At 38.4% G+C, this 13,033-nt stretch overlaps 1 protein-coding gene across 1 annotated transcript; it reads right to left on the bottom strand.

The window, feature by feature from the left end:
• Window positions 1-4,192: 4,192 nt before the first annotated feature.
• LOC135210108 (skin secretory protein xP2-like) lies at window positions 4,193-5,626 on the bottom strand (the record flags this gene model as incomplete). Its single annotated transcript, XM_064242952.1, has 1 exon — window positions 4,193-5,626. A coding segment is annotated over one exon (1,170 nt), but the record flags the coding sequence as incomplete, so codon positions are not given.
• Between the last annotated feature and the right edge of the window lie 7,407 nt (window positions 5,627-13,033).

Below are 13,033 nucleotides of genomic sequence, written 5' to 3'. Positions count from 1 at the left end.
TCATTACTGTATTGTTTATTCTGGGTATGTTATTCTTAATCAGCTTAGAAGCACCATCTATAATTCTATGTGGAAGGACTAGGATGCCTGAGCCTTCTACGAAAGCACTCGTTGAATATTTAATAAAGCGGTTTCCTTTCACTTGTTTTTTTTTTATTTTCTTTCGGTAATCAACTTAGTTACTGTGATGGAAAGTTACACTATAACATTTAACGCCCTATTGGGACCTTAATGGGATGCCAGATAGCGCTAGCGTGGTTTCGGAATAAGATTTAAAAAAAACAAAAAAAGAAAAAAAAAAACAGTCTCAACTTATCATGGTGTGTGTGAAAGGCAGGGGGCTGCCTTCCCCAAGCACTTGGTGGGAGATTCCTGAGATGTGGGATGTATAGCTAGTATTGAACCAGCCCCGGTTTTTTGGTGTCATGACCCAATGTTACGTCAGGTGGGGCCACGTAAATGGCGAATTATTTTTTAATATTAGTGTGGGAAATCTAATGGGATTACTCTTAAGAAACTTCTATGGTTAGTTTTTAAGATATGGCGGCCCGCTTTTATCAGGGGAAAGGTCTCGGTATTCGGTTGTCTCGGGGGTTGAAATGCAACCCTGGTGAATATAACCTAGCCGGCCATTACGTCATGATCCAAGAAACACTTTTCTTTCTTTTTTTTATTTTTTCTTATCCATCCGCTAAATCACTTTATAGGCCTAGCGCCTTCTCTGGTCCAAGGAACACCTTTTCTTTAGTTTTTTCAATTTTTTCTTAGCCATCTGCTAAATTACTTTATAGGCCTAGCGCCTTCTCGGGTCCAAGGAACACTTTTCTTTCGTTTTATTTTTCTTATCCATCTGCTAAATTACTTTTCCTTAAATAATTATCGACAATCGAAAGTTTCCTATTTTTGCCCGTATAAGCATAGACACTCAGTTGTATCCTATTCATAAAACTTCAACATTTTGTTTGGTGGGACTTCTGATTTGCTGAGCTACTCACTTGATTATCCCACAATTCCCCTTGTTTATGGCATTACTGGCTTAGACTCTAGAGCAAGTACCCTTAATGTAAAAGTATTAGCTGTGCAACCCACTGTACAATGAATAATCTTAGGCCCAAATTCTGAGGTAGGGTACTTAGAAGTTTTTCAAACATGTTTTGTGAATTCCAGATCGGCATGACGAAGTTACTGATATTCCAAGTTCCAGAATGAAATGACCATCTGATTTTCTGACTCAGTCTGGCTCTCCAGCAATGAATATTAATTTTAAATCAAATTACCATTGGTGTATGTCGTTTTTGGGAATTTGAAAACCTTCAGTGTAGCTGCTTTTTAAATTTCATAAAATTATTGGTCGTCGGGAGGGGGGTTTGGACATAATACTTCTGATACGAAGAAGGTAAAATTTAATACCAAGTATTAGTTAGTTATTGAAATAAAAGAGCAGGCGCACATCAGCCTAGAATAATCACATTAGGCGCGACAGTTTTATTTGAAATTAAGTCCCATTTTGACTTATCGTGAAGTCTCTTGCCTTCAAGCCTCTATTTGCAATTATAGGTCTAAACTGCATAGAGCTATGGTCTGATTTCCAGTAACTAAGATAAGCAGTTGATTAACTGTATTTACCCCCAACATGACCTTCTAGTTCCTGGTAAAAATCATTGAATATTATTACTGAGATATTTTATTTATAGATTATTTTTCCTTTCATGTTCTTGCATTGATGATTTCTGTTTTATCTGTTGATGGCATCAACTTTGTTTATTGTCTTCTTAAAACGTAAAAAATACTGTTGTGTTTAATATCATCGTCTGAGATTACTTTCTCGTAGGCTAATGTCTCATAGACTTCTGTAAAGTAAACTTTTAAATTACTTTTTTATTTGAATAAACTTTATATATATATATATATATATATATATATCGATATATATATTACTATATATATATATATATATATATATATCTAACTTCTTGTTAGCTAAATGACTGCCCTATTTCATGTCGTCCCAACTTATTAAAAAAAAAAAAAAAAAAAAAATATTATTTTCCTTCGCTGATTTGTGTCAGACTAGCACCTGGGCACAGTATGCCTAATTAGGCCTATCAAGTGTGATGTCCAAAGAACTTCGTTATTGGAGCTTTTTTTATTATTGTTTGCTGTTCTCATGAGAAGAATCATAGAATGCAGGTGATACACTTCTTGCAATCATTTGCTTCCACCCGTGAAAGGCAACGTAGATGTTAATTTGGATGGTGGCCTGTGTTGGTCATCAAGTTGTTTATTCTTCAGGGTATGAGGCTGGACTCTAGCTGAGAGTTTCCTATTGAACAGATCTCTCAACATGCTGCCACACCATGATTCAGTGAATGGTAACTTACAATTCAATTGAAATATTGCATAATTTGGTGTTAGCTCAGGTTCCTAAACACCTAATAGTCCCATAAAATAAAATATTGCTTTCAAGCACTCAGCAATTCCATTGGCTTCTTTGTGCCATATTTTGACCCACTGTAAACACCTAATGTCTGTTGCGATTCCGTAATACTGAACCTTTTTATAGCGATCTTTTACTTGGATTAAGGACGATCAGGGGATGTTGACCCCCTTCCAGTGCTCGCACATCAAGAATGTTGTCATCGTTCTATCCATATCAAACGTACCTCAATTTTGCAGCAATGAAAACTAAAGAAAATGAGCATTTAATACAGTAACAATTACCTTTATTGGAATTTTGTCTTGTTAAAACTTAACAATTTATTAAATATCCTATTCTAAAATTCATTGTAAATAGGTTGAATGACTAGTCCAGGGAAAGTGAAGGACTCACAGTCCATCTGCCCTCTTTCTCTCATGTTTACCTCAAGTTTTTCTGGAAAACTTGAGGTAAACATGAGAGAAAGAGGGCAGATGGACTGTGAGTCCTTCACTTTCCCTGGACTAGTCATCCTCCTCTTCATTCTCATTATCCTCCTCATTACCTTCCTCATTATCTTCCTCCTCACCTTCCTCATTACCCTCATCATTACCTTCCTCATCCTCCTCCTCCTCCTCCTCCTCCTCCTCCTCCTCCTCGCCCTCCTCCTCATTACCCTCCTCACCACCTTCTTCGTCACCTTCTTCCTCAGCTCCGTCATTTGTTATGTTTTCAGACCCCTCATCATTGGAGAATGTAGCGAAGTTGCCAGGCAAAACATTTTGGACTGGTGCAGGTGCTTGGAAGAAAGTCGGGCTGCTTACTGGAGCAATGAATAAAGATTGGGCAGGAGATGGGTTGGATGCTGAGAATGTGCCTATAGCAGGAATTCCAAGTGGAATTTGAGCAACTGCAGGAACAGGAGATGAGATGGGTGAAGTAGCAAGGCCAGTGGATGGTACAGAATCAGTGGTGGGTGATGGAATAGCAGGCTGAGCAGGGGGAAGTACTTGAGCACTCTGTAGAGAAGGGGCTGCATTAGATACTGGCGCAGCTTGAGAGAAAGAGGCAGGAGAAGGTGCAGATACTGGCGCAGCTTGAGAGAAAAGGAGAAGAGCAGGTGGAGATGCTGGAGCAGGTGGAGATGCCGGAGCAGGTGCAGATGCTGGAGCAGTGAGATGCCCGGGAGGGGCAGGTGCCAGATCTGGAGGCAGGTGAGAAAAAGGGGCAAGAGGCAGGGCTGATACTCGCAGCTTGAGAGAAAGAGGCAGGAGAAGGTGCAGGTACTGGCGCAGCTTGAGAGAAAAGGAGAAGAGCAGGTGCAGATGCTGGAGCAGGTTGACAAGCATGAAATAGAAGATTGATTTTACGTGTGATTCATGAAGCGGTCTATAAGTATGATTGTACTTAACACCTCTCAGATATAAATTAAGTAGAAAATAATATAGGAAAAACACAATAAGACATTATCATCGAGGAGAATAATAATAATAATAATTGCAATCATAATTGAAATTATTATTATTAACATCTTTCTTTTTTAATGTCCTCGAAAAGTTAATTATCTTATTTGCCTCCGTTCATAATCTTTCTTATAAATATTATGTCTGAGGGACTTGATTCAAATGGAAAAAATCCATTTTCTTTTTAATGAAATCTGTGTTTCACATTACAGTAACGAATGAACTTGATTCCCTGATGATTGAATTCAACATTTAAGAGATCACATCTGTTAAAAAGACTTAGGTATATTGTATGAACTGATAGATTCTAGAGTCAGCTGTTCATGCTACTGTCTTTCTAACAGAGAATCTGAGTCTTATGAGCTGTCTGGATATGATGAATGAAACAAAGGCAAATAAGAAATTAACATGCAAGTTTATTAACAAATTCACTATACAGAAACTTGACAGTTCAGGTTGTATATTGTTTATAAATTCATTTTAAGCGCTTTATATGAGCAAAGAAATAATCCTCTTTGGTAGGCATGAGGTAAATAGGGGAAATAAAGATTAAATAAGGCCCTTTATATACTCCTGATTAATCTCGGTCATCATAGTCGTCGTCGTCGTCGTCGTCACCTTCCTGTGATACTCTACTATCGAAAAAGATTGTTCCTTGACTGAATCCATCGAGTGACAGGGCACTGGTCTGCTGTTGCAAAGGACTCTGCTGGTGTGTAGTTGCTATAGGCTGAACTGGAGACTGAGGGAAGGAAAACTGTGGAACGTTTTGGATGTGGGTAACTGCTGGGATAAAAGCTGGACTTGCTGCTGGGGCAGCAAACGCAACGGGTGATGGAACTTGAACAGGGACTTGAACGACAGCAGGGGCAGAACTGAATACTGGCACTGATGCTGGAGCAGAAGCTGTAAATGGAGCAGGAGCCAAGTTAAGTTGAGGAGCCAAGCCAGGGGCTTCAAAATGAGCTGGGGCAGCCACTTGAGCGAAGCTTGGACTGGGAAAAGGAGCTGGTGCTGGGGCAACTTGTTGAACAGGGACAGGAGCAGGTGCGAAAGATGGCGATGGTGATGGAGCAACTTGGGGAGCTAGGAAAATAAATGGAGCTGGTGCTGGGGCAACTTGTTGAGCAGGTGCAGGAGCAGGTGCAAATGATGTTGAAGGTACTGGCGCAACTTGGGGCACTGGTGAAGCAAATGGAGTTGGTGCTGGAGCAAATTGTTGAGCAGGGGCAGGAGCAGGTGCAAAAGATGGTGAAGGTGCTGGCGCAACTTGGGGAGCTGGCGCTGGGAAATTGAGTGGAATACTGGTAAACGTAGGTCTTGGGAAAATGCGTGGGACTGAAGGGGGAGCAGAGAAAGGTGCTGCATTAGTTCGGGAAACAGAAGCAGGGACAGAGGAAGGAGCTGGAGCAACAAATGGAGCAGGAGCAGGTGCTGGAGGAGGGGCAGGTGCTGGAGCAACAAATGGAGCAGAAACAGGGGCAGGGGCAGGAGCAGGGGCAGGGGCAGGTGCAGAAGAAATAAATGAAGTACGAGCAGGGACAGAACTAGGGACTTGAGGAATAACTGGGGAAGGAGCGGGGGAGGGAGCAGCTGGTACAACACGTGGAGCAGTAGGTTGGATAGGAACTGAGGCAGGTGTCTGAACAGGATTATTAAATGGTCTCAAAGGAGTAAAGAGGATGACTGGACTTTGAGGAGGGGCAGACTGTTGAGCACCACCTTGGGGAGCGCGTGAAACTGATGTTAGTGGTGGCTAACTGGGGCACGGGGAGGAGCTGGTGTAATACGTGGGATGGAAGCAGGGGGTGGAGCTGGAGCAACGCGTGGAGCAGACGTAGGGGCTGGGAAAACTCGTGGAGCAGATGTAGGGGTTGGAGCAACAACCCGTGGAGCAGACGTAGGTGATGGAACAACACGTGGTGCAGATGGAAGGGCTGGGAAAACACGTGGAGCAGATGTAGGGACTGGAGCTAGAGGAGCACGTGGAGCAAACGTAGGGGCTGGGAGCGGAGGGATGGGAAGCAAAATCACGTGGAGCAGATGTAGGGGCTGGAGCAACACGTGGAGCAGATGTAGGTGATGGAACAACACGTGGTGCAGATGGAAGGGCTGGGAAAACACGTGGAGCAGATGTAGGGGATGGAGTTAGAGGAGCACGTGGAGCAAACGTAGGGGCTGGAGCTGGAGCAACACGTGGAGCAGATGTAGGGGCTGGAGCAACACGTGGAGCAGATGTAGGGGCTGGGAAAACTCGTGGAGCAGACGTAGGGGCTGGAACAACACGTGGAGCAGACGTAAGGGCTGGGAAAACACGTGGAACAGATGTAGGGGCTGGAGCTGGTGGAGCACGTGGAGCAAACGTAGGGGCTGGAGCTGGAGGAGCACGGGGAGCAAATGTAGGTGCTGGAGAAACTATCGTAGCTGGTCTGGCTGTCAGAAGAGGGTTACGTGGAGTTGATGGGACTGGAGCTACAATGAGGCTTCGCACCGGTGCAGAGGCTGGGGCAGTAAATGGGATAGAGGGAGAAGGGTTAAGAGCAGGGCTTGGTACTGAGCTAGTTAACAGAAGAGGTACATTTGCTGGCACAGTACTTGGCAAAGAGGGAGCAGGAGCAGAGGACGGACCTGGCACAATTCGGGATATTGGTCTTGGTGATAGAGCAGGAGCTCGAGGAGACGCTAAACCTGGAGCAGAAGACACGAAAGTAGAAACACGATTGGGTGCTTGGGCACGTCCGGGAATTGTTGCTTGTGCTGGAGAGCCAAGCTGAGCAGAATGAGATAATGGACTAGGTAGTATCTGACCAGGTACCTGGGCAGGATTTCTGACGAATGTGGTTACAGCGAAAGGCTGCTGAGCTGGAGCATTAAAGGGAGCAGAGAAGGTTTGAACAGGGCGTGATCGTTGAATATTTGTGACTGGGGCACGATGAACGATAGACGTAGGAGCTGGAGATAGAGCAGGATTGGGTGACAGCCCTTGAGCAAACCCTGTGGGGGAATGCGATGACGTTGGCTTCACAGCATGACCTAAGGCCTCTGGTAAGATGACTTTGTGTTGAAAAGCTGGTGCCGAATTAGGAGAAGCTGCACTTTGACCGGTTGACAAAGCACCAGAGCCACCCTCTGGGGGAAGGTAGGAGTTTCCAGGGGCAACAGGTGCTGGTGTAACATTTCCTGCAACAGGCTTTGAAGCCTGTCCAATCACCAAGGGATTGGCGGGTACATTATAGCTATAATTGGGAAAACCATAGGTGACCCCAATTAAGATACTCACCAGAATCTGAAACAGATAGTAAATAGTTGGAAATTAGATAAGAGTCATAGCAGCAGTTGAGTTTGACTGATGTTATGATAATAATATTTGATTCATGTAAAAATGGCATTCATGAAATTGGCATTTCACACCACGCACGCACACACACACACACACACACCACACACACACCACACACACACACCATAATATATATATATATATACTATATATTATATATCTATGTATATATATGTATGTGTGTGTGTTTTGTGTAGACATATACTCCTTACACGCACACACATACACACACACACACAAACACACACACACATATATATATATATATATATATATATATATATATAATAATATATATATATATATATATTTATATTATATTTCATATATAATATATATACATATATTATATATATATATATATATATATATATATATATATATATATATATACATATACATATATATATGTGTGTGTGTATGTATACTACATGATCATATATTACCACTTCCGCTGTGATACAAGTTACCAGTATGTGAGATATATTTATCAGTCTGTACCCTATACATATTTCAGCTCAATAAGTTCGTCAATTGCTGTGACAAGGAATTTACCTTTAACCGCATTGTTAACCTTGTCCGTCGAATTACCACCAAGTTATCACTTCTCTCCATACTTTTTGGCTCTTATTTGTTTTGCTATTTGTTAATTTCATTTTTTGCTGTAATTCTTCTCCTCAAGTCCACGGAAGGTCGATTAATAATAATAATAATAATAATAATAATAATAATAATAATAATAATAATAATAATAATAATAATAATAATAATGTGTTAAATGTATGTCCGACTTCATGTCATTCTTCATTATGGAAATACTCGGAAATAGCTTGTTATGATCTGTAAAAATGTATATATTGTATTATTCATTACGGAAATTTCGAGTCGAGCTGCATTTTATTTTTTCGAACGATCGGAAAAAACTGAAAAAGTGGCAGAGTTGAAGTATAGAATACATAGCAAAAATAATTCTCTCTCTCTCTCTCTCTCTCTCTCTCTCTCTCTCTCTCTCTCTCTCTCTCTCTCACTTATCTGTGAACCCATGAAAGTATCCTGTTTTTTTTTACGAACATCCTTTGGCATTTCTATACCCAGTTTTTTTCTCTTTTTCTCACTTACTCTAGAGATAAAAAAAAAACTAGACTATCTTAGCCTCTAAGACTAGCAGGTCAACCTGACACTAATTACTTTCTCCCCTTTCACTTTCTTCCACTGATAACGACGTCCTAGAGAGTTTTTTTTTCTTTATTTTGTTACACTTCTACTTTTTGTATCTACTACTGGGTGTGTTCTCGCGCTTAGCGATATAGGTTAAGTAGCTTTATGTGTAATGATAATAGTAATAATAATAATGATAATAATAATAATAATAATGAAGATATAATATACTTTCTAGATTTGTATAACTAGTATCAGATGATTATATGTGTTTCATGTTGCTCTCTCTCTCTCTCTCTCTCTCTCTCTCTCTCGTAGTAGCCATCTTGCTTGGTGAGACGTACCCGCGTGAAGTCAGATTAATCAACAGATATCACAAGTTTAACAAACGACTAGCATTTGAGAAATATCTAGAAGTGTTCGTGAACTATCGGTGATAAGATTAGTGTGAAAATAGTAGGATAAAGCGTCTTCTAAGTTAGTTTATCAAGTGTAATACTATAAATCAGAACAAGATGGCAGTAAGTTCCAACTGCGGGAAGAGGTGGCGTAATTTGGCGTGTTTAGCAGATTCGCAATACGATGAGGTAGCAGGAAGGGAACTGGCATTTCTCATCTATGAAATCAGCAACAGTCCTAACCAAAAAGATACAAAAGCATTCATAGATATATTAGAAGGATATAATCCTTCAAACTGGAACAAATCTAATGAAAACATCTTGAAAATAATTGAAGAAGTTCCAAATAAAATCCAAGTGGTCAAGAGACTCATAAAGAAAATATACATAAACCAACATATTCCGACAAAGAAAATGAATAAGGTGAATCTTGTGAATATCCTAATTGATGCATTAGGAAAAAGGAATGCCAAAAGCATTGCAAAAAAAACTGTGTAAGGGTTTGGTATAGCATAGTCAATCCACAAAACCTAATCAGAAAATGTGCTGCATGCAACATTCCGACCCATCCACAGTGTGCTGAGGTAATACAAGATTTGAGAAAAGATACAAGAATTTTTTGTTCAACATGTCTATCATGGATAGACAATGTTATTAAATCAAGATTGAATGTACAAATAGTTGAGGATGAAGAAGAAGAGGAAGAGAAGAAGAAGAAGAAAAAGAAGAAGAGGAAAACGGAAGAGAAGGTAAACAAAAATGAAATGACAGAAAAAAACATAAGGAAAACAAAAGAACAAGATAAAAGTATGGATGCAGAAGATACTCATTGATACTACATATGAGGCAATAAAGCAGCATACCTACGAAGAAATAAATTACGATATGACAACAGAAAAGCAAATTCCCAAACGAGAGGCTCTACCCAGATCTACAACAATGACGGGAAAGAGGAAAAAATAGACAAGAAAGACAAAATCTGCAACCTTTTGAAAAGAGGGAATTGCAGATTTGGAGAAAGATGTTACTACAAACATCCTAAGATATGTCAAAAACTATGAAATATATGGTAAATGTGCATACTTAGATGGATATGGGGATTGATTGCAGAGATCTGCATCCAAAATATTGTAAAACCTAAAAGAAGGAAAAGGATGTAAGTTCGACAAAAAATGCAATATATGCACCCCTGTAGCCATGAATTCATAATCAAATAAATAACAACCACCAAGTAATAAAATCCAAAATAAGAAAGAAAAAAACAAATAAAGAGAGAAATCAATAATATCAGGTAAAAGAGAAAAGAAAAGCAAACCACCAATGAGAATTATGCAAGAGGTGGTTCACAAAAAATTTCAAAGCATCAGCTCCGAAATTCTACTCAAGAGATAATAAAACTGTATTTATTATGCAAGAGGATATTGCAGAAACGGAGAAAAATTGCAGATTCAGACACAAAATGAATAATTATGATGAAGGAGATCAAATATTATGGAAAAGTTGGATTTTTTAATGTCAGAATTTCTGGAAATGAAAAAAAAGAACAACATACCAGAACAGGAAAGAGACTGGGAAAATCCTTATTACTACCAGTATTAAATGAAGGAGAAAACACGCAAACCATCATAGTGATGAATGCGCCAGGGTTTAGTTACGAGTAACTCAAAAAGAAAAATAGAGTACTTAGAAGAACTAACCCAAAATGAAAAGAAAATAGATATAATGAATATAAGTGGAACCTGTATTCCCAAGAGACTGGGAATGATGATCAAATAAAAGGGTTCCAAACTTATAGATCAGATAGAAAAAAATAGGAATCAAGGGGGGAACCGCAATATAGGGAAAGACAAAAAACAAGGAAAAATATATGAGAAAATATAGTAACTCAGAATGTGAACTAATAGCGGTAGAATTTGAATCTGAAAAATTGATGAACATAGTAATTATATAGACCTCCTAATACTAAAGAGTTTGACTTAATATTGAAAAAATTGGATGATATATGTAGAAATCACAAGGACTGGACTATTCTCCTATCTGGTGACTTCAACTTTCCTTTCGTAGAATAATGGAAAAAGAACGAATAGGAGATTGTGGTTGTACTTATACATATAAAAAAAAGAGAGTAATAGTAGTGCAGAAGATAAGAGGCAATTTGAAAAAGCTATTAAGATATGCTACTAGAATACAACATTCAACAAATAAATCACCTGCCAACAAGAAAGGAAAATACTTTAGACCTAGTATTTGTGAACGAGATGAATTATGTTAAAGAAATAATAGTTTATAAACTGCGAGTATTTCAGACCCATAATGTCATAGAATACAGTTCATTCCAAAGCAAGTGAAAATAGAGATAAGCAAGAAATGAAAAGTGGGAAGGATATGGAAAATACAACTTCTACAGTAAAAAAATATAAAATGGTCAGCAAATTAATGAAGAATAAACAAGATGGGATAACATTTTCGTAAGTGATGACATAAGGGTAAATACGGAGATATTATATAAAATATTGGAGAAAATAGTGGAACAAATATATACCGAAGAAGAAAAGTAAACATCATTCATGCATACCAAGAGACAGAAGGATCTTGTTCCAGAAAATCAGAAAGTGGAAAAAAGGTCTTGCAAACGAAAAAAATGCATGGAAAGTTATAGAACTAAAAAGTAAGATAGAAAATGCAGAACAAAAGATTATACAATCAAAAGAAAATGAAAAACGGGACTTGGAAGAAAAAACCCTATTAAATATCAGCAAAAACCCCAAACTATTATACTCATATGCGAAGAAGATGAATAAAGAAGAATAGAAATAGGCCCTCTGAGAATTTGAAGGGAGATTAACGAATGAAAAAAAGGAAATTTGCAACATACTGGCAGAACGATATAAGAGAGAATTCCACCCTAGAATAGATAATGAAGATAATGATATAGAAGTAAGGGAAGAAAATAGTGAATATTTAGATGACATAGAAATTAATGAGCTGATATTGTGCAGGCAATTAATGAAATTAAAAAATGGAGCTGCTGCAGGGCCGGATGGAGTCCCTGCTATTTTTGTTAAAGAAAGTAGTTCATTCTATCGCAAAGCCACTTGCAATATTATTAAGACAAAAAGTGTAGATACAGGCAAGATTTATATGATGAGCACAAATTAGCATATATCACCCCTACTTTCAAAAGTGGATCAAGACTAGAGGCAAGTAATTATAGGCCTGTGAGTCTAACATCACATATTATGAAAGTGTATGAAAGGGTAATGAAGAAAAATATTATGAAACATTTAATAAAAAATAATTTGTTTAATATAGGACAACACGGTTTCGTACCCGGAAAAAGTACACAAACCCAACTGTTAGTCCACCGTGAGAACATATTCAAAAAATATGAAAAGCGGAAATGAAAACAGATGTGGTTTATCTAGAACTTTGCAAAAGCTTTTGACAAAGTAGACCATAATATATTATGGTCTACTTAATTAGAAAACACAATATCGTAGATAAAGTAGGAAGATGGTTAAAAGAATTTTTACACAACAGAAAACAGATAGTTATTGCAAAACGATGAGAAATCGGATGAAACCAAGGTAATATCGGTGTGCCACAAGGTACGGTGCTAGCTGCAATATTGTTTGTTATTATGATTGAAGACATAGACAGTAATGTTAAGGATTCGGTAGTGAGTAGTTTCGCTGATGACACAAGAATAAGTAGAGAAAATTACTTGTGATGAAGATAGGAACGCTCTAACAAAGAGACCTTAACAAAGTATATGATTGGGGCAGAGGTAAATAGGATGGTATTTAACTCTGATAAATTTGAATCAATAAATTATGGAGACAGAGAAGGAAAGCTATATGCATATAGGGGACCTAATAATGAGACAATCACAAATAAGGAAGCAGTTAAAGACCTTGGTGTGATGATGAATAGGAACATGTTATGCAATGATCAAATAGCCATTCTGTTGGCAAAATGTAAAGCAAAAAATGGGAATGTTGTTACGGCACTTCAAAACAAGAAAAGCTGAACACATTGATTATGCTTTATAAAACATATGTTCGTAGTCCCACTTGAATATTGCAAATATGATATGGTACCCACACTATCAAAAAGGTATTTTGCACAAATAGAGAGTGTACAAAGGTCCTTTACAGCTAGAATAGAAGAAGTTAAGGACCTAGACTACTGGGAAAGACTACAATCCTTAAAATTATATAGTCTAGAAAGGAGAAGAGAACGCTACATGATAATTCAG

Source organism: Macrobrachium nipponense, chromosome 11 (genome assembly GCF_015104395.2).
Source record: "Macrobrachium nipponense isolate FS-2020 chromosome 11, ASM1510439v2, whole genome shotgun sequence".
NCBI lineage: Eukaryota > Metazoa > Arthropoda > Malacostraca > Decapoda > Palaemonidae > Macrobrachium > Macrobrachium nipponense.
This window is presented reverse-complemented; position numbering and strand designations above follow the sequence as displayed.